This window comes from Barbus barbus (assembly GCF_936440315.1).
Source record: "Barbus barbus genome assembly, chromosome: 10".
Classification (NCBI taxonomy): Eukaryota; Metazoa; Chordata; class Actinopteri; order Cypriniformes; family Cyprinidae; genus Barbus; species Barbus barbus.
Genome location: NC_136738.1, coordinates 21,447,028 through 21,474,783, shown reverse-complemented (window position 1 = coordinate 21,474,783; position 27,756 = coordinate 21,447,028). Strand labels below are relative to the sequence as shown.

At 37.7% G+C, this 27,756-nt stretch overlaps 2 protein-coding genes across 6 annotated transcripts; both read right to left on the bottom strand.

Moving 5' to 3' along the window:
• Nucleotides 1-36: 36 nt before the first annotated feature.
• pikfyve (phosphoinositide kinase, FYVE finger containing) lies at nt 37-21,894 on the bottom strand. Of its 5 annotated transcripts, none has more exons than XM_079427487.1 (42): nt 21,755-21,894; nt 19,605-19,795; nt 18,457-18,504; nt 18,097-18,255; nt 16,578-16,687; nt 16,180-16,351; nt 15,415-15,622; nt 13,930-14,013; nt 13,702-13,840; nt 13,464-13,621; nt 13,229-13,340; nt 12,325-12,472; nt 12,070-12,237; nt 10,925-10,987; nt 10,161-10,290; nt 9,722-9,902; nt 9,571-9,645; nt 9,385-9,492; nt 9,161-9,301; nt 8,867-8,993; nt 7,318-8,531; nt 6,819-6,919; nt 6,620-6,691; nt 6,222-6,393; nt 5,931-6,109; nt 4,104-4,217; nt 3,907-4,015; nt 3,657-3,811; nt 3,476-3,572; nt 3,296-3,356; nt 3,073-3,213; nt 2,855-2,975; nt 2,669-2,764; nt 2,283-2,366; nt 2,095-2,189; nt 1,940-1,999; nt 1,576-1,752; nt 1,367-1,470; nt 1,154-1,282; nt 762-1,023; nt 606-680; nt 37-500 (listed from the first exon to the last, which is right to left on the bottom strand). In XM_079427487.1, exons 2-42 carry the CDS (start codon nt 19,783-19,785, stop codon nt 385-387), a joined length of 6,246 nt encoding a protein of 2,081 aa, XP_079283613.1. In that variant the 5' UTR covers nt 19,786-19,795; nt 21,755-21,894; the 3' UTR covers nt 37-384. The 5 variants fall into 5 exon arrangements, with proteins under 5 accessions (XP_079283613.1, XP_079283612.1, XP_079283614.1 ...); XM_079427486.1 differs by having other exon boundaries at nt 38-500; nt 12,019-12,237; nt 21,755-21,890; XM_079427488.1 differs by lacking the exon at nt 21,755-21,894 and adding an exon at nt 20,282-20,370 and having other exon boundaries at nt 38-500.
• Nucleotides 21,895-22,126: 232 nt separating this feature from the next.
• Nucleotides 22,127-24,977, bottom strand: cfap97d2 (CFAP97 domain containing 2). The gene is made up of 5 exons (XM_079426750.1): nt 24,834-24,977; nt 23,347-23,427; nt 23,127-23,245; nt 22,856-23,036; nt 22,127-22,650 (listed from the first exon to the last, which is right to left on the bottom strand). The coding sequence occupies exons 1-5, from the start codon at nt 24,927-24,929 to the stop codon at nt 22,591-22,593; spliced, it is 537 nt and encodes a 178-aa protein (XP_079282876.1). The 5' UTR covers nt 24,930-24,977; the 3' UTR covers nt 22,127-22,590.
• Nucleotides 24,978-27,756: the final 2,779 nt, after the last annotated feature.

The following is a 27,756-nucleotide window of genomic DNA, read 5'->3' as shown; positions in this document are numbered from 1 at the left end:
AGGTCCTAAATTTAAATATTGTAAAACTGACACTTTTACCAGTATTAATAATCTTTAATTACATATACCTGTACATTTATAAACATTTACATCATCCACAGTTAATAGGTTACAAACAAACACTACTGCATAACAGGGTTCTAAAAGTGCAGCCATTTCAATTCAGTCTCTTCTGTGGATATTCTTGGTCAACTGGGTCTTGGCACATCAGTTTTGGTCAATTTATGCACAAAGCATAGAAAGAGAGGGGTTCAGATTCACCCAGCTTCAGACAGCACTGCAGATAATGGAGCGTTCACTATAGTGGGTCTTCCATTAAATCACTGCAAAGTACATGAGAGAGCAGCATATCCCTTTCAAGCTGTGATGTTCCCTTGTTGGCCATCAGCAGTTGAGACCAAGACCTGTCCAGTGATCAGGGACCATGAGGAAATATTTGTCCATGGCCTCACAGAAACGTGATCGATACAGCTCTGGGGACACCACCGTGGGCATTTTACCTGTCAGAAAGGAAAGATGATGAGACATGGGTTTAAACAAGAGGTAAGAGTTTTAGCTTCTAAGAATATCATGGCTATCAATGTTTTAGGAAGGTATAAATGTACCTTGACCTCCAAGAATCCCAGTAGATTTGACCACCATCTCGAGCTTTTTATCCCATGTGAAAGTCCGGATATAATCTTCAAATATACAAGAGTTTAAACAATCACTGTAAGAAAAGTCCAATATGGATTTTAAAATAACGGATAAGATCTTCTCACCTATGATGCCCACAACTAGTTCGCCCGTGGCATCGTCACGGCCCACCAGCAGAGAATAATCAATGATGAGGTGGCTGGACAGGAAGTGGGCATCACTGAGGATGGCAGCACGCAGAATGGCCTTGCAGTGTGAGCGAATATAAAGGGGATTGTCATGCACCAGTTTCAGGAGGTTCTCATCCAGGAGCACCACCTCACAGCTCTCCTTTCCATGATCTGTCTTCACATTCCTGTTTCTCAGGGATCCCTTCAGGTCAAACACCTGCACAAACACAGGAAACAGGACCACGTAACAAAATGTGAAAATTAAAATTCCCAAACTGAACAGTATTTCTGAAACACCAACTTCAAATAAGTTTTAAGTTGCTAATTTAAAGTCTCAAGAAATGTACCTGTGCCATCTTTCGCCCATAGAAGAGGTTTTCCATCACCAACAGGTCCAGTTTCTTTTCTGTGTTGTTTTGGGAGTTCTTGTAGCCGATACGGTACACTCCCAGAATCTTAGCAAGTGCTGTGGGGCGCTGTTAAAAAGATACAAGAACAGTTTAGAGAGAAAAACCAAAAATCCTGCCTCAGAGAGCCCTACAAGGTATGTATTTCCTTACTTTTTGCTGAACTGCGCCTGTGATGTAAGTAAAGTAGTGGGGTGCAAAGTCTAAGAAGGACTGGACCTCTAATCTGGGCATCTGTTTCAGAATAAACCGATCATCTGAAGAGAAACAGCATGTTTAGCAAAATACATCCAACAACCTAGAAGTCTTCACTTAATAAAAACAAATAAAAACAATTTGTAAAGGATCTTTCATGGTCGTACCTTCAGTGGCATAGAAAACGGCACCGGACTTCCCACCACGAGCTTGCCAGTTGACACAGTGGGAGAGTGATCGCACAAAATCATCCTCCGAGCTCTCCATAATCTCGTCACGCATTTTATGGAACTCTTCCGCATAGTAGATTCGGCAGTAGAACTTTGCATTTGCGTCTGAGAACTCTGCATTGTAAGTATGATTTTCAGATTTATTATTTATATTCTTATTTATATGTATACCTATTATTATTATTATTAAATAGCGAATTTATTTCTAAAATATATCTGAAAACTTTGAAAAGATAAAAAAAAACTTGACAGTGGTTAGTTTGTAACCCACAATTACTTTATACTGATACTTGATACTTACGAAGCTCGATGTGTGGGTTTCCTGTCTGCTTCTTCTGTTTGTCTCCACTTTCAGGCTCCTCTGCAAAAGATATCCCATAAACATTTAGTTTCATAAGAAATGAACAAATTATAAATGGTATTTGTAAGTGGCTAGTGTAGTGTGGTTAGGTTTACTGAGTGGGTCAGCATCAACGCTGCTGCGGCTCAGCTGTGATGTGCTGTTGTCACTAGGTTTGGCTGGGCTGTTCTTTGCTCTGCTCTCTCCAGAACTATAGATGGCAGAAAAGAGGAAATCAGCTTGCTGTTTTATCAATATACACAGAGACAATACAGCCGATGAGAGAAATGAGTGCTTGATGTACCTAAAGGCCTGAGATATGTCATCACCTCCCGTCTTTACTGTTGTCTTTGTAAGCTCTTCAAGGGCAGTTTTATACTCTTTACAGCTGGATGATGAAAATGATAATAATGTCTTATTTAAATTGCTGAGAAGTTTGATTCATATGCAGAAATCAGTTCTTTCAAACTGTCTGCTTAAACTGGTTGACAAGACTGATTTACTGAATCTAATTAGCAAAAATGTATATTTTGTTGAAATGACGGTTCCTCTGATTGAACAACAAAACTATAAAATAAATACTAAAATAAAGCCTTTTAAGCCATTGCAATAAATACATAAATATTGAGATGTATTAAAACCAAAATTTCCAGATCTAATCTTTAGTTATACATGTACAAAAATACGTACCTGAGTGCAAAGGCAATGATGGAGCTGGGCTCCCTCTCACACACGGCTATAGGAACTCTCTCATGCTCATACATCAAATAGTGCTTGTCTGGGTCGCTAACATACCAAAAAAAAAGACCTTTATCAGCTTGAGAAAGAAAATCATTAGTTTGCTTTTTAGTATCCATAATATCATAACAGCCTTACAAAGGGAAAGGGATGGGATTGTAGCTATTGCCGGGTAACAGGTTGGCAAGGATGGTTTTCATGGTAGACTTTTCCCTTACTTGACTGTCATTGGAACCAAGTAAGTGTCCATCAAACATGTCTAAACAGTAAAAGAAGTAGAAAGGGATTAAGAGAGAGTAAGTCAGGTGAGATGATTATTTGTGATTTCAAACAGGAAGTGTCTAAAGTCAGTTTACCGTCTGGGATGCTGACAGAATCCTGATCAGGAAAAGATGGTCCGCTCGTGATGACGTCTGAAGCTTGTTCAGCCGGAGACGGTAACTGTAGTAACGATGAGGACCCTGAACTTGACGGAAACGTGTTGAGATGACGGTCCTCTGTGAGAAAAGTCTGTGAGGCGACTGTGTGCAACAATCAAGAGCAACTTTTTCAAGATGAATAAAGGGCCAATGAACTCACCTTTCTCTCCATTTGGGACCACAGGGGATGGGTTACGAGGAGAGGACTCCAAAGCACTAGTCTATGAAACAAAAATCAAATAAAAATGATCAAAAGTATGTAGTAGATGCTTTTATTTAAAGTCCAGGAGTTGGCCTACTTGAACAAACTACTTGGTGATTTGCTAAATAAATGACTGACCTTGCTCTCATCTGATGCAGCTTGTCTGTGTCTGCCAGGGCTGGGAGGAACAGATAAGCGTTTCCTGCCTTTTTCTTGCTGGAACAAGTCCTGAAGTCTGGAGATAAAATCAAAATGTTCTAATATTCTGATGGCAGATGTTTAGTTTCAGTCTCTATGGCTCCATGAATACAGTCCTCACCTGTTGTTCCAGGACTGCAGGGTCTCACACAAACCCTGCTTTTTGACCACCACTGACTCCAGAACAACCAGTTGTTGTTGTGACGAGTCCATCGCGCTGGTCTGCAGACGCACTTGTAGCTTCTCTATCCAGCTGCGAAGCTCTGATTCCTCCATCTAAGACAAAAAATATTCAATTAAAGTAGCTGGATATTGGTCAATACTCTGAATGAAATTTATTTACACAAATAAAGTCCTGGAAAGAAACCCACATCTTTTTGTGCAAACATGTCCTCCATTTTTTCTTCTCTGGTCTTGCTGAAGGTGTCAGTTTTTAGAGAGGTGAGACGGTCATCTATGGCCAGGTACACCTGAGCCACCCTACAAACGATGGAGAATTAATTAATTTAGCTGTTATCTGGAGGAGGTTTATGAGGCTGGGTAAGAGACGTCCAGAAGGGAATCTTACTTCTGGGAGAAGTCTTTGAGGTCCTGCTGCAAGTTGGCTTTAGAGGGACCCTGGTTCCTGATGATGATTTTTGGAGGAGGCAGACAGATCTCGAATAGCCTCACTGGGATGTAGCTACAGATGACAGAAGAGCATGAACCCATTTGGATTAAAAGTTTATAAAAATGTACTAAAGGTACTCATATTCTGCATATTCGATTATAAAGGGCCAAAGTCATGGCCAAAAATATCGGAACCCTTGGTGAATATGATCAAAGAAGGCTGTGAAAATTAATCTGCATTGTTAATCCTTTTGATCTTTTATTTAAAAAAAAAAAAAAAAAAAAAATCAATCACAAAAATCTAACCTTTCATTAGATAAGAATTTAAAATAGGGGTAAATATCATTATGAAATAATGATAATGTTTTTCTCAAATACACGTTGGACACAATTATTGGCACCCCTCGAAATTCTTACAAGTAAAATATCTCTGAAGTATATTCCCATTCATATTCACAATTTCAAGCACTCCAGGGTGATAATTAATATGAAATTATCCAGCCATGGCTTCCTGTTTCACAGAAATATAAATAGGAGGGAAAACAATGCCCAAATTCCCTTAATCATCCATCACAATGAGAAAAACCAAAGAATATATTTCTGATGTGCAGAAAAAGAACATCGAGCTTCACAAATTAGTGAAGTGGCTTTAAGAAAAGAGCTAGAGCAGTGAAAATGACAATTTCCACCATCAGGGCAATAATTAAGAATTTCCAATCAACAGAAAATGTTACGAAACTGCCTGGAAGAGGACCTGTGTCTATATTGTCCTTATGCACAGTGAGGAGGAGAGTTTGAGTGGCTAAAGACTCTCCAAGGACCACAGCTGGAGAATTGCAGAAAATAGTTGAGTCTCGGGGTCAGAAAATCTTTAAAAAAATTGTCAAACAGCACCTACATCACCACATGTCGTTTGGGAGGGTTTCAAGAAAAACTCTCCTAGCTCATCCAAAAACAAACTCCAGCATATTCAGTTATCAGAAACGACTGGAACTTCAAATGGGACTGGGTTCTATGGTCAGATGAAAGAAAAAATTTGCTTTTTAGCAGAAAACACTCAAGATGGGTTTGGTGAACACAGGGATAAAAAGTACCCCATGTGTACAATGAAATATACTGCTGTATTTTTGATGTTGTGAGCCTACATTTCAGCTGGAGGTCCTGGATATCTTGTGTAAACACATGACATCACAGATTCTATCAAATACCAACAGATAAAAAAATCAATAAGTGACTGACTCTGTTAGAAATCTTATAATGGGCCATGTTTGGATCTTCCAACAATAATCCAAACACAAACCTCAAAAACAACACAAAAATGGGTCACTGAGCACAAAACCAAGCTTCTGCTATGGCCATTCCAGTCCTCTGACCTGAACCCTGTAGAAAATGAGTGAAGTGAACTGAAGAGAAGAAGCACCAACATGGAGCTGGGAATCTAAAGGGTCTGGAGTGATTCTGGATGAAGGAATGGTCTCTGATCTCTTGTCAGGTGTACTCTAACCTCATCAGGCATTATAGGAGAAAATTTAGAGCTGTTAAACTGGCAAATGGAGGTTTCAAAAAGTACTGAATAAAAGGGTGCTGTTAATTGTGGCCAATGTGTATTAGAGAAAAACGTTTATTTCATGATATTTCCCCCATTTTAAATTCTTATTATCCAATGAAAGTCAATTTTTTAAATAAAAGATCAAAAGGATTAACGATGCAGATTAATTTTCTTTGGTCATATTTACCAAGGGTGCCGATATTTTTGGCCATGACTGTATATTGTGAAGATGCACACCTGAATGAAGCCACCATCTGGTTGTAGGAGAAGTACTGGTGATAATCTTTATGGATGGAGTGGCCACAAGGCTCTGCATTGGCCCGGCGGCTGTACTGGTGACCATAGAATCGGAGCTCTAGATACTTGGCGAAGGACATGGACCAGGAGTCATTAGACAAAGGGACTACAGGAGTCACCTGAAACAAAACAGTAATAATTCACGTGAATCTTACAATAGCACAAAATACTCTACATTAGTTCTGTTTATTTATTTATTTATTTTTTAAATCCAAATGCTCCATGTGTTACCTGTTTACAGATACGGCACCAAGAGTAGTTGAGGATTGTGTGCTGATATCCGGGTACAGGCGAGTCCAGCTCTTTCAGAACAATCTGGACACAGCCGTTACCGTGGACAAAGCGCCGTATGTGGTGAACCATGGGGATCTCACAGTACATGCTGGGGCACTGGTAAGAGGGTCTGAATCACACCCATATAAAACAAAATCAGAATGAACAACAAATATGACATTTAAATAAATCTAAATTCAGTTTTAATTTAAATTAAAGAGCAAATAATTTTTTTGCAGTACTACTGGAACTGCTACCAGTAAATCCACTATCATGAAATTTCACTTGAATTGACTACTGAAATTTTGGTACTATGGCAAAAGAAACAAAAATAGAAGACTGGTTTAATATATTACCTAAAACAGTATCTCTCCAGAAATACACCAAGAGTCAAGTCATTCTTTCCATAAAACTCCATTGTTACAATCCTGTAAATACATAGCAGATACAATAAAACCTAGACCTCCCTGTTTGCATATTGAGAAAATAGGCCAGTAACATGCATCGTCATACATCGTAAATTAGTAAGACAATACAAGTGTGCTGAGAGTTTACCATGGACTGACGCAGGGGTTTGGAGCATTATTAGACTGTGCTGATGAGCTACTGAACAGCACACAGAGTCTCTGATGGTTGACTGGATTTAAACAGTCCAACTGAAACATAAAAACAATTAATTGCAGTAAAAAGTATTTTTAATTACCATTTTAAAACATAAATGTTTTTCTGCAATTTATAGGAAATATTTGGTTAGCCTCTAATAAGTAGCATCTTAATGCTAGCTAAATTTCCAGCTCTGTTATTTGCAACCCATGTTTAATGCAAACAAATATAATAAATAAATAAAATAAATAACACAAATCAAGGTTCTGCATTTAAAGTTTTCGAAAAAAGTAGCAACCTTCATAAATTGAAAACATAATGCACCTTATATATTGAAAAGTTTGACTATGACTTTTTATTAAGGTTAGGCATCCTAATCAGTGATAGTGATCTATTCAGAATGTGGAATAAAGTAACAGACTAAACATACTAGTAGACAAGAAACCCTCACCTTATTAGCCCAGGTCATTTCGTTCAGTCCTGCCCCTTTATCTTCTTCACTGTCTGACTTTATTGGTGCCTTTGTGGGTGGGATTTCACGAAATTGCATTCCTTCTCTTTGCTGAATGCGCCCCCCCTGGGCACGATAGTCAGCCAGCATGCGTGCCAGCTCCTGACTGCTGCATAGCAGCTCTATTATACGGGCACCTGCGAGTTTGTGACAGGGCAGAATCTGGATGGTCCGTTGGTGCGACACAGTACCGTTGGTCAGGCTGCCAGAACTCGGACCAGACTCTTTCAGCAGCTGTCTCTTGCGGCGTCCGTCCAGCTCTTTCGAGTCCTTATTCAAGAGAGGTGAGAGGTAAACCTGTTCTGGGAAATAATCCCGGCTAGGACAATGCAGTCCAGCGGCCGTAAGCAGGTACGGCTCCCGAAAGGTAATAAAGGGTGAAATGCAGAGGATAATGTCTTTTAGCTCCTGCTTAAACAAAGCTGAGATGGATTTAAGGCGGTCATCTGAAGAAGCTACATGTTCGGTCACAAACAGGCCTGTGTCATCCTGTAAGGGATCCCTAAAGAGCCGGGTTGGTGGAAGGGAGGTCTCAGAGCTGGTGCTGTCCTGATGGACCAGACTCTCCTCCAGCTCTTTGTTTTTCTCCTCCTCACCTGGCGCTTTAATTACTTCCTGTGACGTCTCTTTTAGGTCTGAAATAAGGAAAGGTGGTGACACCGGCTGGGGAAGGCTGGAAGTGAAGGATGAAAGGGGTGTGGAGGTCTTTATAATCTCTTCCTCTCCTCCAGAGAAGGAAGCAACTGAACCATTTCTATTAATTCTGGGGCTTTCTCCATCTTTATGAGAAGATTCTGAGATGGAAGGCTGTCTACTGTGGGCTTTGATAATCTCCTGAAGCCCTGGCTCAAAGTCTCCTTCTGGAAGAAGCGTGAGGTTGTCATCCCCCAGTGTAGAACCATCATCTTCCTCTTCCTCCAAAGTGGAGCTTTCCAGGAGGCATGGGAAAGAGGAACTCTCAGCCAGGCTAGGAGGCATAGCAAACTCATCCATGAGGAAAGAGATCTCCAGCTGTGAGTGGTACGCCACACACACCATAAAAATTATGATCTCTTTCACCCGTGCCAGCTCATACTCTGAAGCACCACGGAGCTTGATAGTGCAGCCCAGCTGAGGAGGACATCCATCAAAAAACATAAGGGACTTAATTTCATCTGGAAACAAAAAGGATCAAGTGAATTTTACAAATCTTTCTAAAATTACCAATAAAAACAAATGACAAACGAATATGCCAGGTTTGTTAAAGATTGCTCTGAACAAAGCTATTAAATTATTTTTAACAATTAACTTTCAGTTTAGAGTATTAGATGATGACAAAAGTAATCTAAAAAAAAAAAGAAGAGCATGCACAGTTAAATATCCAATATCAACAAATACTGAAAAATTAGTAACCAATATAATATTGATTAATTGCATCTCTAAAAATAACAACTTTTATCAAAATGAAAATTAAAGTTAAACCTGACATGCATCAGAAATAAAGACTCACTATTTGGCAGCTGGAAGGAATGCAGGTAAAACTTGTGGCAGGTACCCAGACGAGGTTTTGTAAGAAGCTGATCCATTGAAATGACCAAATCTCCCTGAGTCATTCGACTCACACGGTCCAGGACTTGCTATGTTGATTAAAGAGAGATATTAGCCGAAACATTCGCAAACCACATCAAAATAACCCAACTGCAATGTCCTCTCTGATTACAGCATTATCAATAGGCAAGCTATGTGGAGTACATTTTTGAAAAGATGAATAATATTTAAACAACGCCTTGGCGAAGGTACTAACAGGTTTGACATTAATCACGAGGCTAATGCCGTGTTCCAGTAGCATGTCCTGAGCGATACGGGACACAGTCTTCTCCACTAGTACCAGGTTTGGTCGGACGTCAGCAATCCTCTGAACATAATTTTTCAGAAACTCATGCTCCTGAAAAGCACAAATTGCAAATTAAACAACTTCTCAGATTCTTGTATTTTTAGCAGAGATCATGTAAGGTTAGTGGTTGTTACCTGTAACACAATTGGGTCAATGCAAGTGAACTTAGTCTCTTCTCTGTATAGATACTCAATGGAGCATTTGAGGAGAAGGATCTTGGGGTTTTTGATATAAGGGTTCATCTGTTGAGAAAGTGCCGGCACTGTTAGCACAAATATTACATGACCTTATCTGTGGCATAATGTTCAATCAATACAAACCTTTTTGTGTGCAATATTCTTTGTGCAAACAAAGCCGTTCACTACAGAAGAGTCAAACTTCTTTCCTCCTGGAATCTACGAAAAAGCAAATATTAGACATTTGTGTGGTAGAACTAGATTCATCGATTTTGTGTCCATCTGCGTTCCTCACCTTCTTGATGTGGACAAACTGACGGATATCCATGTCATCATCACAGTTGCGCACATCCGGTCGCACCGTCTGCACAACCTGCCTCACCACAGGCACAATAATGTCACGCCAGGAGAGAGACAGTGATTCGCTGTACAGCAGCTGCTGCAGCAGCGCCATCATGTGACTGTGATTAGCAGACCTGAAGAGGAAGCATTAATCATGATGTGCGCTTCCAAAAGTCCCTAAACTCATTAAACATGTGATTTATATGTGATGCCTATGTGACCATAAAGTAGACACTGAACTATATTTACAGTATTTTAATGATACCATGTCATTATTAACTTTTTCGAATACACTTTCCTTTTAAAGTATTTTGCTCCTAATTGCACATTAATAAAACCAACCTAAAAATAACATCTTATGATTTAAAAATAGCAATCCTATCATATCTTACAGTAAACGCTCCATCGCTTTCTTTTCCCCGTTCTCTTCCCGCAGCTGGTCCAGAGAGCTGTGATGCCAGCCGAGAGGTGTGAAGAGCATCTCTTTAGCCTTCTCCTCAACTCTCCGGTTAAACAGAGACTCTATAGAGGAAAAACCCATTACCATTGGTGAGACAATAGGTCATGGACACTATAGCATTTATATAAATTGTTATTTTTACTCACCAAGGACACATTAAATTGACAAAAAGTACATATACATGTATGCATTTAGCAGACACTTTTATCCAAAGTGACTTACAAAAGAGAAACAAGTAAAGACATTTATTACAACAAATGACTATCTACTTAATGCTGTTCTTCAAACTCTCTGTTCATTGAAAAATCCTCCACTTGCAGCAATGACAACTTTGCAGACCTTATGCCTAAGCAGTCAGTTTATGAAAATAATTAGAATGAAGTTTCATCCCATGCTTTCTGTTGCACTTCCCATAGGGGTGCTTTGCTTGCAGGGAAATTCTGACAGACCTTATGATCAAATGGTTTCCATAACAGATCAAATTTTGATTTATCTATTCATAATACTCTTTTATAATCAGTTACCATCTTTAGGTTCTTTTGACCATTCTGTCCTTATGCTTTTACTCGCCAGTTTTAGATTTATTTGAAATTTCAAATTAAACTTCAACTTTCAAAACCATATGTCTTAATGATTCCAAACTTTTGAATGGAAGTATTATAACAAACTACAATAAATGATTCGAGAAACAATTACCTTTAATGAAGGCATCACTGATGGATAAATGCTGACCTCCATCTTCAGAAAGCAGGACTTCCACTGACGTAGAGAGAGAGAGTGCATGTGAGACAGAACAGCCAGGTGTAGACATCAGAGTACACTGATTTATATAGATTTAACATATAATGAAAATAAATGTTAATTAGAGTAAATGCTGCTATAAAACCATGCCACAATCTGGTACATGACAGTGAATTAGCTTCAACAGTAATTTTGAGGAAGTGGAAGTCAGTGTTACTGCTTTGCAACTGTGAGGCACGCACGACGTAGCAGCAAGGCATGCTTGTGAGGTAGTATGACAAACTGTAAATGTATTAATATGAAATGCTGTACTGGGAAGGGAAACCATGTGAGGCTGGGAAGGAAAAAAATCATTCATGCTGGACTATATGCCAAAGTTAGGGCTGTTACTTCAATTGTTAATTATAGTTTGGAGGTTCGGACTAGTATTGAAAGGGGAGTCTCAGATCAGCAAGACATTGGTTCTGTTCCAAACCATAGTGAGCTGCCTACCCACAGTAGATAAGATTTATAGACATCAACACCATGCCCTGATGCAAAGCCTGCTACAAATATAAAGAAGTAAAGTTAGGCTGTCTCATAAGATGCCTCATTTTAGCTTCAGTCTAAGGCAGTGGCACATGTATTCTTCAAGCATAAAACAATCCCAGAATGCATATGCCAGATTGTTATTATTATTATTTTTGTTTAAAAACAATTAAAATTAATAATACAATTAATTTTGTGCTTATTAAAGAGGTCATGTTATACCTTTTTAAAAATAATAATTTTATGCTTTTTTTTGCCCCCTAATGGGTAATTAAATTGTTCATAACTTAAATTGTCAATCAAGACTTTTTTGCACATTTAAAACTACTCTTTGACCCTGAATGTTAAATTGCTGCACCTTTAATAAGTCTTCATTGAGGTTTCTTTGCAGCTAGCTAGGTAGGCCTATGTAGAGTGATGCAGCTCACTAGGGTTTGGAACAGAGCCAGTGAGTTAGTGCTGCTTCTCAAGCAGACTGAGGCAAACCAGGATGGCCAATGGGCCTCTCCGCCTCTCCTCACTTGGTGCATGGATGTCGGTTTCTGGGGTGAAGGGGTCATGGGGCTCCATACTTTTTTGCTCGGCTGGGTAAGGAGGCACATGTGGGTACTTGGCCTGCTTCTTGATGTGGAAATTGACATTGTCCTGCTCCACGTTTATGTTGATGGAGGCGGCTGAGTCACTGTCCACTGCAGAGTGGAAACTGCTGACAGACGTTCTTTTGCTGGGGCTGGCCGAATCTGAAAAATTGTGAGAGGGGGCCAGCAATTTGGTGAGGCAAAGACATACTGACTGCTATAGGATGCTAACATTCTTGGGATACTTACTCGGTGTGACATAATCATTGTCATCAGCTAGTTGCTCAGTGTCACTGTCGTCAAACTTGATGTCTTTAAACCATGAAGGTTCAGAGTGTCCCTCCAAGGAATTCACACTCTCGCTGTCTGGAGAAGGGGTTTCTGAGAACTCTGTGCTCTGAAATTTAACAAACACATTAGTAATGTGATGACTAAAGGATGATAAAATCAAAACCAGTTTGGTTTTATATAGTTCTCTTCAAAATACACAAGACATCATTATTTTTTTCCACTTTCACTCATTTTCAGATCTTCTACCAGCATCAGTCCCAACTGTAACTACCAAAAAATCATTCATTTTCAGCATTTTAACCATTTAAACCCCAGTTAATGCTTAGTAAATGATAAGAAGATTTTTTTCTGGATTATTACAGATTATTACAAACACACAGACACACACACACACACACACATTTCTTAGTACATACATACCAACCACACCGACATCCATACCAATACATCCACACTGTTATAATCAAATTACTGTATTTCAATTCAATTGGCCTTTTATCATTGCTTTAATTGGTTTCAATGGGAACAATTTTGTTCTCAAGATCTTAAGTATAACTATTTTTTGAAAATGTTGCAATGTTAGAAAAAATGCTATGGAAGTCAATGACGACTGTCAACTGTTTATCAACATTCTTCAGAATATCTTCTTTTCTTGTCTCATACAGGTTTGGAAAAACATGAGGGAGAGTAAATGACGACAGATTTTATTTTTATTTTTTTTTTGGGGGGGAGAACTATCCCTTTAACACAGCCAAAATTATAAAAAAAAAAAAAAAATGAAAAAGACAAAAATGTCCAAAAGAATGCACAAGAGTTAAACAACTGTCCAAATATAAACCTGACACAGAATACTTGTTCTCACCTGGAGGGGGCGATATAGGGCATACTCATCACGGAAGATTTGATCATGATGAGTGACACAGTCAAGCCAGCGGCCATCTACCAAAGCCTGTCCAATAGCTATGGCCTGAGCTCTGTGTCGGAAGAACCAAGAGGAAATAAAACAATTTAATAGCATACAATTAAGCATCTGACCATGCTTGAAGTTGTAATAAACCGAAAATACAACTGTCAAAACCAGTTTTAATGGTTCTTACCTAGTTGAAATAGTGCCATTTCGTAAGAGCCAGTTGACCAGCTCTTTACCCACAATGCAGTTGGGGTAAGTGCGCAGCCAGTACCGGTGGTCCTGGAACTCCATTCCTGTACTGTTGTGGCAAATTTTCTTCCATAGATCTTTAAGTTGAGAAGAATCCTACAAGATAGCCAGCTGTTATAATAACAACTCGAAAGTGAAGTAAAGCTGAGGAGGAACCTATAAAAGACAGTTGTTACCAGAAGGATCTTTCTCTCCTCTTCACTGTGGTCAGTCTTGGATAGGGCCCGGCTGTTCTGTGGGCTAACCGAAGACTCGTAAGCAGGAACCATGGATGAGCCGGAACGGTCCAAGGACAGGTTGGTCACACTAGCTGACCTTAACACATAAAATATTGTATTTATAGTCTATACAAATAAGTGCTGAAATGAACAAAAATATCTTTGACTAAAATAAACAATAAAAACCTTTTTCTGGCTGGTGACTTGCCCATATCCTCCTGGACTGCTGTAAGTCTGGAACTGAGACCACTGTTCTGAGATTCCTGATGACTAGAGTAATCACACATATACACACAAATAAACCTCAGCAACAGCTTAACCATGTCCCTGTGAAATACTACATAAATAAATGACACTCAAGCTATGCATGAAACAGAGCCACACTTAAGAGCAGCAGCATGTCTTCACTAGGAGGTCATGCAAAACAAAAGTAACACTAACACTCACTTCTTCCTCATCCCAATGGAATTTTTTCTATGCATGGAGAGAGAAAGGAGAAAAGATGAGCATTGAGACAGACTCACAACACAAGAGCAGAAGGAGCCAGCTGTTTGAATATAGGCGAGCAGACAGAATTAAAGTTCATTTGTATTACAGTAATCCTGTGACTGTTTTACGTAATTTGGTATGTCAACGGGGAAATGCCACCCTGATTGCAAAAACTAATTTACTGTCAGATTAAAAAGATTGGTGGCAATGATAATTCATAAATGAGTAAACACTAACTACAGTACAATAAAAAAAATCATGAAGCATGGGGTGTGATATGAACAATATAGGTGTCCACCCTGTCTAAATACTGTCTGCCAGTCCATGACGCTAGCAAGGTGAATCCCAAGAAATCATGTCCAGATCATATTTTACTCCAAAAAAAATAAAAAAATTACAGGTTAAATTTTATTTTACGCTGCCCTTGTTACAGTGTCATTATACATTTAAGTACTGAGTAATATTTATTAACTACATGTACTTACTATATAGTTAGGGTTAGGATTAGGGTTTGGCTTAGGGTTACTTGCATGTAATTATGCATAATTAATTGTTATTATAATAGTAAGCGCAAGTAACATGTAACAAGGACACCTTAAAAGTGTTACCAAATTACATTTTGCATGAAGAAATTTTAACTTTTGAGGACAGTGAATTTTTTGTACTGTAACATTACATTTATGTGCTAAGAGTTTTCAGTATTTTTTGTAATTTCAATTGTTTTCTCAAAATTTTACATGTTTTAAAATGTATGATTTTTGGGGGTGAAATTTAATCCCAAAAAAGATTTTACCAAGAACACTCTTTACTCCATTTAAAACTATTTTAATGGATATAAACATCAAAGAAACAGCACCTAAATTGTACACTTTTCCTTGTACATCCCATGTTATTTATTAACTACAAATTTTGTTTCTATGCTTTAGATGAAAAGCATAGAAAAATCAGAAGAAGCAGCAGAAAAATCCTAAATCATCAGGCAGCTACTTGACTAGATGGAACTGTAAGGGCCGATCCTCAAGTAAAAGAGATAAACAGCGAGAGCAATGATCATGGTAAGAAAGCAGAGTTAAAACAGAGCAGAGAAACACCAGAGGGATAAGGTAAAGTGAGCAGGATCAATGGAATAGATAGTGATATGTCTTATGCCCCTCCCCTTTTCTGATTCTCTCAGTGTTTCACCTTTGCCAGGCCAGGTCCTCTTCCAGGAAGATGTTCCGGCTGGCTTTGCGGCCCCCCACAGGTGTGCGTGGTTCGGTGGGCTCCAGAACACACACAGAGCAGGGCGAGTCTGACAGGGCGCTGAGATCTTCTCCGATGGAACTCGAGTCAGCTGAGTGAGCGTAGCTCAATGCTATCTTACGACAGTACGTACAAGCCCGTAAATCACCTGCAGTATGGGGGGAAAAAAGCCAAAAGAGACAAGATTAGAGAAGTTGGACAACCAAGATCCCTGGCAGAGAGCGTACCCTGAAAAGGTCTATAGCTAGATATTTGGGGTCCAAAACAAACCTGATTATAAGAATAACCAAAAGTAACAGTTTCTCAGAGAATGTAGTCTAACCGAACGCCACAATCAGAATAGTTCAGATGAGTTTACAAAATAAAATATCTGCAAAATTAATGCTGAAGAAAATTTTTTGTTTTTTAGGTAGGTACCGATTCCTCCTAAAAGGTTAAAGTGCACACACACAAATTCTTACCTTTTTCAAAATCAAGCCAGTTAGTCCACAAAGTTCAAGAGTCACTCTACAACCCATTTAAATCCAAACACAAAAATGTCAAATCACTGCAAACACACGCAGCATGCTAGGGGTAGTCTTACTCTTTAATCTGAAATAGCTGCTCATCTTCTTGTCGAAAGCCTCTTCAAAGAGGCTATGTCCACAAACCAGCGGTCAGAATGAAACCCTCGCTCCCCACAGCGAACACCACAACAACACTCACCCGTATAGCCCATGAACTTGCCAGGAATTTCCTGGTTGCAGCATCGGCTGCAGAAGATTTGACCGCAGAGTCGACAATGGTGACGGCGTCTAAAGGTTGTGAATTTCTCGTTGCAGTCATAGCACTCCTTACACTGGCTGTCCGGCATCCAGTACTGTTTCAGATCACTGTCCTGCAACATGATTAATATATGTTACAATCCACCACAACCCACCACTTTTGTTCTCTGTGGTGTATTCTGGAGAATGTGGGTAGGCTCTTTTGTCTATAAGCTTAGGGTCATCTGTATATAAACATGCATAAAATACTCAAACATGGGATTTGTTTTCCATTGACATTCATCTTAAAAACCCTTAAAAATACAGATACAGCTAGCCTAGTTCACTGGAAATCAATACCTGACTTTTCCCTTCCATGATCTCCTTGAGTCTCTTGAGGGCTGTGCGCAGCTGTACAGCTGTTCGGGGATCGTGGCTGCCCAGAGGAGCTTCTGATTTCCGTCGACCCTCTATAAATGCAAATAAACAAAAAAAGCCCCAGTCAAATACAAAACTAAATGTTAAACTTACTCTAAAGTACAATAAACAGGTGAAAATGCATGACACACATGCTCATTCAAAACCAAAGCCTGCAGTCAAATATCCACCAGCAGTCTTTATCCTGTCAATGATTGCTTATGTCAGCTGCCATAGGTCAGCGAGGATTTTCAGGAAATTTTGTGGCATTATGATTCTCATGAGTAGACTATGAATGAATAAAGCATGTGAAATTACTAAGACCGACAACTAAAGCTCATAACCAAAATGTTCAGTTCAAACCGTTGACGCATTCTTTCACATGCAACAAATGTCATTTATTTAAAACTATATGCAGCAAAATTCATTTTCTTAATCAGTATTTCTGTACGTCTTTCCAGTAAGCATATTTAAATATCCTTAAAACAAAATAAATATAACGTGTAAGATTCATGTTTTCAGAAAAACAAGTTTACCTCAACAAATTTGCCAGTTGTTTTTTGGTAGGGGTTGTTTAAAATAAGACAAAGCTATTTGGCAGTGTGTTAAGAAAAAATAACCTACTGTAATTAAAGCTATATTCTCTGAAAACAAATCTTAGTATATTTGTTTGTCAAGAAATCTTCTTATTTAAGGATTTTTATTTCTAAAACAAAACAAAATACTGATAAAGAAAATATTTTCTTTTTGCAGAATACACACAAAATTCAACTTGGTGTTGATGAATTGAAGCAGATTTTAAGTCTATATGAAACTGACTTCATACATATGAAATATAATAAAGAATCCTCACCTTCCCAGTCCACTGCGAACAAAAAGGAACATACAACAACTTTAGCCTAAAAGATTTCTGCACGTGCAATATTTTATCGTAAAACTCAATAAGCACTCACAAAATATTCAGCTTCTAGTCATCTGGCAATTTCCAAATAAAAAGTGATGGTTCACAATACTTGTTAAACACTTGAATTATAGTCATAACTCCAGAATGTAGTTTTCCAGGTTTACAGACAAACAAAAACTGTTTCAAGGATTTACTAAACCGTTGCCTGTATTTTCACTAATAATAAATGTCCAGTGGCCCTCCTGAGAGTGGTATGGATCATATGAGGGCAGAGTCTATCCTTCGACTCACCGTTATCTTCAATGATAAACCCTGTGAGAACCACGCTGCAGTGACTAGTCATCAATCAAAGAGACCACTTATAGGATTGGCCTTTCTAACTCTAGCAAGAGCATGTTTTGAGGAATACAGAACAATGATTTTGTCTACGGAAAAAACTAATGATTTTAGCATTCTCTTCTATAGAAGAACAGATACAATGTAAAAAAACAAAAAAGAAAGTAAAAACCTAGACAGCTGAAAAAAGACAATTGTATTTGCAATCTTGTGTTTTTGTACCTGAAGCAGTGGATGTTCTTCTGAGAAGTTCTGAATGTTTCCTGTGGGGTTCGGAGCCATGTATGGAATGGGAGGGACTTGCCCAGTTGCGCCGTGGCCCCTGCGGTGATGAAGAAGCCGACTGACTTTTCTCGGTCACTGAAGGAGGCCGTCCTTCCTCTGAACAATTGAAACCAACAGAAAAGCTCTGTCTCCGTCAAAAGGTAGAACATTTCAAATTTTGTGCTGAATTGGCTGATTTGAAGAAAGAATTTGCATTGTGCTGACATTTCTTCTTTTAATCTTCTTTTCCCGAAATTTTTTTTTCCCCAATTATTAATTTTTTCTATACTTGTATTTCCGTACAAAATCTAAACTTACCAAGTTTAGCAAGCTTTTTTGCTGGTGCAATGTTTGCACCTGTTTTTTCTAAAAGGAATGAAAGGGAGAGATTAGAGAGTTGATCACTATTAAAAAATTTACTTAAAATGAATTTAAAATTTTATGGATTATCATACTGATTAACTGTAAATCAATACATCAAGAATAATATTTAAAGAAACTAAATTTGAATTCCTGACATTTCTCTGTTGTAGTATGTCAGAGTATTTCTTCAGCTCCAGTGACCTGATCAAATATATTACCTAAACAAAATCATCAAATGTCCAACACAAATGCAAATGTTGAACTATTGTTAAATCCACTAGAGTATCATCTATTTCATAATTAATGCACATGCAGTAGGAGTTTCACTTCTCTTCGGTGTTCTTAGGGCACATCATTTCCTCACAGTAAGCGTTTACTCCTTAATGTAAAGCGAACTATTACTTTAATAGAGATCATCTATTCCTTTTAGCCCTATGAACAGTCTGAGTAAAACTCCTATGCGCTGGACAGGATGCGTCTAAATATTATTTCTTAAAGCCTTATGTCTCATTATAATTTCATACTAATGGGTCCACTTTCACTCTTGTACAGCAGGGCTTCCAGCAGGAATGTTCTGTTGATATTTTACACAGGGACAGAAAAACCCAAAAACAAACAAACAAAAAAACACACGAAAGCTTGCAGAATGGGCACTGTGTTCTTGGTACATTTTGAGCAAAAATCACATGACTGTTTGTTCAATACAATTCCTACCACTGGCTTTTTGGAATTTTCAGTAGAGCACATTCTCTAAAACTAGAATGGCTACTTCATGTAACCCTTTTACTTTTATTCCAGAAATCAAACTCAAGTTATTAAAATGCCACAAATTTTTTATGCTTTAAATGTGCAACCAAACAGTCAATCAGGAATACAAAGTACTATGCATCCAATTTCCAAATAAGTGCTATCGGCCCATTAAAAAGAACTGCATTCGCATAATTGCATAAAGCAGTTTAATGGAGGATGATATCCATGAATCGGTGTTTGATGGCAGAAAACAAACAGTGAACCTTTGAAACCAACTTCATGATTTACAAAAAAAGAAATGCAGGTGCAGATGTTGATTACGACACAATGGCATGAAAAAAAATCGGTTTCACCTTTGCTGAAGCGGAACAGACTGACGAAGGAGCTGTAGGCAGAGCGCAGGGGTGGCTCGTCCTGCTCGGGGGTCAGGGGTTTGAAGTGTGTTAGATGGGACGGACTGGTGGGAGAGAGTGGCGGCTCGGAGCTCCAGTCCATCGCAGAGGACGAGGAGGAAGCCTTGTCTTCAGCAGCCATGTCACTGCCCCTGAGGGACAATCCAAACCAGACTCAATCCAATACAATTCCAAATACAATAATGTATGTTTGATTATATGTGTATACTAAATAAACATTGGTTTAGTACTCTAAGTGTCTAAATAAATACTGTCACAGTAATGTAACCCTGATGGATACTATTGGGTCAGTAATTCTAGGCTAAAGCACTGAAGTTAATGCAGAAGTCAGTCATGTGAGCTAAATGAAGACATGCGAACAGACTTGCTGACTACAAAATAAAATCACAAGTGCTATGTCCCAAGACGTAATTATTTATATATATTTTTTATATATTTGTGCAGAATTTGATATTGCTACTGTTACAGTTTGTATTTTTGGCAGTGTTTTGTTTTTTGCTCTCTCTCTTCCCTCTACAAAGCTTAATGAAGATCAACTGGTCCTAATTGTCATCAACTACTGGCTAGCTCTGATTGGCTGCTGGAGGGAGAGCTTGTGGATAAAGCTGGAGACTCACTGTAAAGATGGCCTTCTTTTCTTGCCTTCGCTGCCTCCCGAGACTGTTTTCTCCTGTCCCAGACAGTACCATGTGTGCTAATAGTTGATCTGTTGACTTTCAGGTTGTTAGTGTACAACTTATTTACCTTTGAATCTTGGAAGAGACGTTGCTGCTCTGTTTTCCTCACGTAATTCAACTTAAGATTTAAGCCCAAGCTTTTATTATCATTTTTGGAGCAGTAGGGAGGTGGATGCCTTTTGTTTAAAATCCATGTTTTCTCCTGTTTTTGGTTAGAAGTTAGAGTTTTTATGTTTGTTATTTTGGCCTGGTCCCCTCCCGAAGCTTTATTTGCTCCCCTTTTTGTACTTTATTTGAGCTTGTCAAATAAACCACTTTTGTGTTATTTTTGTGGAGTGCTGGGACAGGAGAGAGGAGTTCCTGGTTGGCTGTTAAGAGTTTTATTTATTTTTTCTGTGTTTGCGTTTTATAAATTTCCTTGTTACACCCTTCTGACTAGGCTAGGAAGGCACATAACACAAGGCAGACTGTAAAAGAGAAGTTGCATTTATAACAAAAGATCTTCTGGCCAATGTGATATCAGTTTTTCTGATACTTTTCTGAACTGATAAGTGATAACCAATCACTAAGGTTGCAGCATTGAATATCTATTATCCACTCATTTCAGAAACAGGATCGACACTTGACTAACTAGCTGTAAGTGGCCAAGTGATATGGATAAAGGAATGGCACAAAAAGGCCGGAAAATGAAAACGACACACAAACAAGTTTTAATATGTCATGTGATTCCTAGAGACCGGTACTACGGCGAAGGCCTGCTCATGAATAATAACTATTTTATTCTGACCGGGCCGGTAAGAGCGTCCAATCAACTAACATACTTAAAATTCCTGAGCCAAACCTCTTTGTAGGAACAAAGCCGTCGCCATAGTAGGACACGGTTTTTTATATTTGTTTTAATCACATACACATTCAGCTTATGTTACGACTGTTAACATGCATGTGCATCATTATTACAAACACGGTGGAAAAGAGCTCTGCTGTGTTATTGTTTTAGCGAATTCATAACAGATCATGTGTGAAGTGGATGAGACACAACATAATAATTTTAACGTAACGTTATTGCAAAATGCTCATAAGCGAATATACTAACACATAACAGAACGCAACAGAGCTAATAATACAGATACATACTGAGCTATGTCACATTTAAGCAGTGATGCTGCTGTAGACTTGTTATCTGAAAGTAGCTCATCCATTTAATCTGCAAGGTTTATCATTTAGACACAGTTTTTCAGTTTTGCTTGTTATCTTATAATATATTTTTTATCTCATAGGTTAGTTTTCGTCAACAATGTCAAATTTCCTGTTTCATCTATTAAAGGCCCCAGTAAAGTTAGCAAAGCTAGCTGTCTGATAAACTAATACCAACATACATGTATCATCACGGCATAACATAAATGTTAGACGTACCTGTGCCGACTTTTTTACACCATGTCTATGTTCGTTGTTTAGAGATGTCATTAATCTTTCATTCATTTAACCGAAAGACATTTTCAGTTAATTCCACCCTTGTGATGTTCGGTGACTTGATCAGACCTGCTAAGTCGATCCCAGAGAGTTCGAGCAGCGTTATGATTTTTTTTTACAGTCTATGGTTATGATAGACAGCGCTTCTCGTGATCGCAAAGTCAGGCATAGCTAATCGATAAAAAAATGCACGTGTCATATTAAAATACTCATAATATTTTAGACATTTAATTAAGCTTCTAATCTACAGTTGAATAATTCATAAACCACCTTCATGTAAGCACACACCGAATGTGTAGATAAAGTGTCAAAAATGAACGTTTCATTAGTTTATTTAGAAAAGTCATATCTGGTTATATGTCAGACATTAATTGGTTTAATGCTTTTATTTAGATTTAAACTTGTACAAGGGATGTATATATTGTACGAGGTTAATAATACGAAATTAATACAACACGAAATCTAGAATAAAAAAACAAAACAGCAAATGAGAAATAAAAGAAAAACAGTAGCAAAAAGATTAAATTAGTTGTACAAGCTCAGAACATTGACTGTAAGTGACCCCTAGCGGTTATGTACTTAACCACAGCAGTGGCATCTCTTCACTAAGAATATTTCTAGTCTTCTAGAGATATAGAAAAACAATTGATTTTATATTTAAGATTTACACCATATTTTACATGAATTAGGCTTCATCTTCTGATGTAACTTTGTGTTCAGATTTTGTCTTCTCATCACATTCCTTTCTCTCATTCCTTGTGTTAATAGACAGTTCATGCTCATTTCTTGCTCTCTGCCTTCCCATGTCTCTCTGCTGAAATTGGTGGCAAGGAGGATCCCTTTAATAACACATAATATGAAAAAACTCAAGTCAGAGTATACATAATGAAGTATGCAGGAATACAGTATGCATTAATGAGTAGCCTACAAGCATAGGCAAAAAATTTATCAAATAAATATTAGGCTACGTATGCTTACGCGAGTATAATCGGACAAAATGGGAAATATCTGCTCTACTGTACATTTTAGTAATGATTTGCTCACATGTGTTGCGTACAGACGCGGATATCTCCCTATGGTGTCCATGAGCTCAAGGTTTTGGAGCCACTGCTCGTGCCACACCTGAACGCTGTAACGGGGCCTGCAGGTGGACAAACGCTGAAGGACACGCGCATTCTCTTTAGTGATGCGAAGCAGCTCCTGCTGTCTTTTTTCTGAGCCAAGACTGAAACAGAAACCATAAAGTGCGTTATAAATGTTTAAATATTATAGAAGTTTATTTAATATTATATTGTTGTTGCCTATTATAGCCTACCTTTTCTTTACATAGTCATTTCTACAGTCAACTCCCCCCCTGGTCTGCATTGTATGGGACATTTTGTCGAGAAGCATGTGATTTTCTCTTTTGATTCTCGAAACCCGTTCTTCTTCAAGCTGGTTATGATAGACGAGAGAATGATTTCTCAAATTTGTTTTACTAAAGATTAACATGCATGCCGACATGCCGACATCTGGTGGTAGTTCTGCTTTCCTACCTGTCGTTTCTTCAGTTTGACAAGAAGATGGTTATAGGTTTTCGGTGGAGTTGTGTTGATAGTTGGTTTTGCAGAGTTTACCTGCAAATATTATGCATATGATAACAGTTTATGCTGTAGTTTTTATTATAATGAAAACCCAAACAACAGAGATGGGTAGTAACTGATTACATGTAGGCCTAATCTGGAATACGTAATCAGATTCCAAAAATTAAGTGCTTGCAATTAGAGTAAATTACATTTTAAAATACTCATAATCAGTTACTTTTTTCATGGATTACATGATTACATATTATTCCCACAATAGAAATAAGTTATTCATCATTTATTGATTCTCTCTAATTCCTCTTTTTTATCTTTTAAATATAACTTTCTAAAATAGTCTACTGCTTATATACACTCAGAAAGTCTTCCAGTTTTGTGGACATTCACACAGAGGTGAATGACCAATGATTTACAAAAATCTTTTCAGGTTTAAGAAGTGTTTCAACATTGCATCAACTACCGATGAACACATTCCTTTTTTAATTTGAATTATCACTCAGTAGGTTAATTAACCATGTTTATTATATATTATTGAAAGGCTTTTGTCTTCCAAACTCATTAAAATGCACAAATTCTTGTTATTTCTAATTTGCAGACATTCTCAAACTTCTCAAACCTCTTTCACTTACTTTAAAGGGGTGGTCAAACAGCAATTCTGTAAAATACAATATCTCCCTTTGCATTGAACTTTGAGCGTCGTAACTTCGCAGATGTTTTTTATGCTCAAACAGCAACATTACACACTAAAGTTAAAAAAGTGAAATCATAACCAGGGACCCCTTTAAGTACCCCTGAGATTTTAAAAGAAATATTTTAATAATTTAGTGCATGTTCACGGTTCTCTGACATTGGTTAATGGTCATATGGCGTGCAGGTAAACATAAAATATTTAATCCTTTTTAGTAAGTGTATGATTTTTTTATTTTTATTTGACATTATGCCAATTATGATTTAATTACTTTTTAGCCTTTCATTAAACACATAAAGCCCCTGCAGTTCCTTTACGAACCCCAGTTTGGGAGACCTTGATAATGTTTAATGCACCATGTTGTTAATTACACTGAAAGGAATATATTTTCTCACTCTTTGTATTTTTACATCATTATGGTACAAGATTATCCTGTTTAAATCAATGTGATAAATAAATTAGGTCAAAAGTAATCTAGAAGTAATCAAAAAGTAATCTGATTATATTACCTAAAATGTGTAATGGATTACGTTACTGATTACAATTTGTGTCATGTAATTTGCATTCAGCAACGGATTACAATTTGTAAGTAATCTACCCAGCAATGCATACCAAATAATTTTATAACATTTTACAAAAAAGCACTTCATGGTAAGCATGATATCAACAGGAAACTCAATGAAACCTCAGATAATACCACTGAATAATCCAAAACATATTTCTAATGTCCTAAACCAACCACTTGGCATTTTACCTTGTTCCTGTGCATCTCATAGCAGTTTTTGTCCCATCTGTATTGCAGATATTTATTAACACAGGGCAAAACAGGTTGGTAAGCTTGATGTTGCATTACTTTGCTTCGCTATAGCCTGAATCCACCTGCACCAGAATCCACAATGAACAGAGTTGGGAGTTCAGCTTGAGTTTTGAGCCAGTCATGTGGTTGTTGCCATGGCAGCCATTCAGAAAGAAAGTGCAGCTTTGCTGGTCTACATTTATGAAATGATACTCTCAGAGACAGCCACTGTAAATGGGACCCATTCATTCAGTTTGAGGAACATTTATTTTCCTAAATGCTTCTGCCTGCCTCTTTCCTGCTATCAAAACTTTCCTAAGAAGTTAAAGCCAGCAGCTCCATTGAGAGGGCACCCTCACCCATTTAAAGGCTGGCCTACATAGTGTCCTTGTCCGATATGAATATTCTGTGTCCTGCAGGGCTCTGTTGTTTTAGCAGAGCATTATGCATGGAAAAGCTGGAAACCGTCTAATATTCTGTGTGATCCCAACAGAATTTAAGCAACCTCTTAATATTGTGTAACCTTTTAAGAGGTGGTGCAGATCTCATAGGCAAGTTTAGGCTAGTGTTATGTGATGTTTTTTTGTTTTTAATCTCAAGGACAGTGAGAGTGGAGATTGTCCCAGCTTCCACTGCCTTTGTCATTTGACATTCAGCTGAAGATGTGGGTGAATGCAAGTAGATTATTTCTGGTCACAATCATAATATACAATTTTAACACACACACACACACACACACACACGTTGGTTTTTGTGGTTTATGGGGACTCTCCATAGGCGTAATGGTTTTTATCCTGAACAAACTGTGTGTGCTATTGCCTTACACCAACCCTACACCTAAACTTAGCCCTCACAGGAGACTTTGTGCATTTTTAGATTTTCAAAAAAACACCATTTAGTATGTTTTTTAAGCCTTTTGAATTACGGGGACATAGGCAGTGTCCTCATAAACCACCTTCATATTGTAATACCTCAGTCATACCCATGTCATTATACAAATTTGTGTCCTCATAAACCACATAAACACACACACACACACACACACACACACATATATATAATTATATTATATTATAGCACCAGCAGATTCCTTCTGTCACTGGTAGTTCCGGCAATAGTTCGTTTTATGGGTATTGTAATGGCCAGTTCAACAAAAACAACTGAAACCTCTTAAATATGCCAAGTGTTCTAATAATTTTGGCTACCACTGTATGTATACACACACACACACACACACACACACACACACAAATATACATATTTGTGATATCATTTTTGTGATATCCATTTAACTAACAAAAATAAATCCTGTAGTGACTTCATCTCCAAGAAGTTACATAATTTTCCATTGAAAATAACTGCATCTGTAAGTAGATTAGTTCATGTATTAGTAGTCATTAAGTATTAGTGAATTTGAATTTCATGAATTCTGTAGTTTTTGTGTTGGATTAGCTGGTTTGTTTACCTTATAGTTATAGTTGTTTAAAGAGCAAGAATATTAACCATTGCTTAGAGAGGTTAATATTATGCCTTTATAGTAGAGTTTAAAACCTGACAACAGTTGCTTAGTTAGATGTCTCTGTTGTATCGGCGTGGCTCATGTAAACATAACCTCTGCTGAACTGTACTCCGTTTGTCACTTAAAGCAGCAGTGATTATGTTCATATAATGATTAAGGAAGTGCAAATAATTGTCTTGACTTTTGATTTAGACAGCAGTGAGTCATCTGTTGGCCTTTTCTTCAGAAATGTCATATTTGTGCAGGTTTATGAACTGTTACAATATTGAGAGTGGTTAACATATACAGGGTTTGGTGGTCTAAAGAACGCAACATCCCTTGCATTTGAACAGGAATCTAGATGCTTGTGGAAGAATTTAAATGGATTTTAGTGCTGTAAACTTTCATAGACTTATTTGTGTGTGTGTGTGTGTGTGTGTGTGTGTGTGATATTACAGTCTTTTTGTTGAATATAAAATTGACTGTTCAAACAGTAGTAATCTGATATGCACAGGGCTATTGTAACTGTCACACTTCATTGTGAAAATGAATGCCTGGCAGAGTTGCCTCACTACATGTTAGGTTGGTTTTACTATATGACAACTTCCTTCAGTATTAGTCACTCATTCTCCACTGAGGTCGGAGTTTATTGCCTTGAAAATGGCTTCATGATTTAATCACAGGCAATAAAATGTTACGTGTCTAATTTGTAGCTTAGGTGAGTAATGACGCTGTCCAGACTGCTGCAGGATTACAAGATGGTGAAACTCTCAGGAGACAGTCAGACTTCTGATAGTGCTCATTCTGTTTGACTTTTATTTTTAATTTTTTTTTAAAGGAAGAGTTGATTCAGTACCAAAAATTCTGTTATGACATTTACTTACATGTTGTTTCAAATCTGTATGATTGACCTTCTTCAAAGAAACAGTCTGAATAATGTTCACACTGTTCTTTAAAAAAAATAAAAATAAAATATATATATATATATATATATATATATATATTTTTTTTTTGTCAGGGAGCATTTGACAGTGCTGGATCTTTCCCTTTCTTACTCTGAATGAACAATACGATCTATACAATACAGAAGTCTTGTGATTAATTTTCCCTGTATTACAAATGTAGTTACCATGACAGCAGATCATAACAGATTTTGGTAGATTTCTGTCCTGATTTTTTCAGGTTCCAAACAGGTAATCTGCATTGTGATGAGTAAAAAATATATAGTGACAAATGAAAGGAATACATGACAGAAAGAAGCAAAATATGCTTAAACTCCAAAGCTGATACATTTGTGATGCTCTAAGATGCATGTGTGTATGATTGATCATATAGTAACAAAAAGACTTTCTTTGTAATAAGTTTGATCAAGATTTTGGTAAA

What these genes read in the sequence shown, in the direction of transcription:
- pikfyve (XM_079427486.1), bottom strand. Translation starts at nt 19,785, where the DNA reads ATGGCTGCTGAAGACAAGGCTTCCTCCTCGTCCTCTGCGATGGACTGG. An exon ending in TTGACCCAATTGTGTTACAG is followed by an intron (nt 9,302 to 9,384) that starts GTAACAACCACT and finishes TGTGCTTTTCAG; the next exon opens with GAGCATGAGTTTCTGAAAAA. An exon ending in AAATGACCTGGGCTAATAAG is followed by an intron (nt 6,920 to 7,317) that starts GTGAGGGTTTCT and finishes TTTATGTTTCAG; the next exon opens with TTGGACTGTTTAAATCCAGT.
- cfap97d2 (XM_079426750.1), bottom strand. Translation starts at nt 24,929, where the DNA reads ATGCAACATCAAGCTTACCAACCTGTTTTGCCCTGTGTTAATAAATAT. An exon ending in TCAAACTGAAGAAACGACAG is followed by an intron (nt 23,246 to 23,346) that starts GTAGGAAAGCAG and finishes TATCATAACCAG; the next exon opens with CTTGAAGAAGAACGGGTTTC. An exon ending in CGCGTCTGTACGCAACACAT is followed by an intron (nt 22,651 to 22,855) that starts GTGAGCAAATCA and finishes GTGTTATTAAAG; the next exon opens with GGATCCTCCTTGCCACCAAT.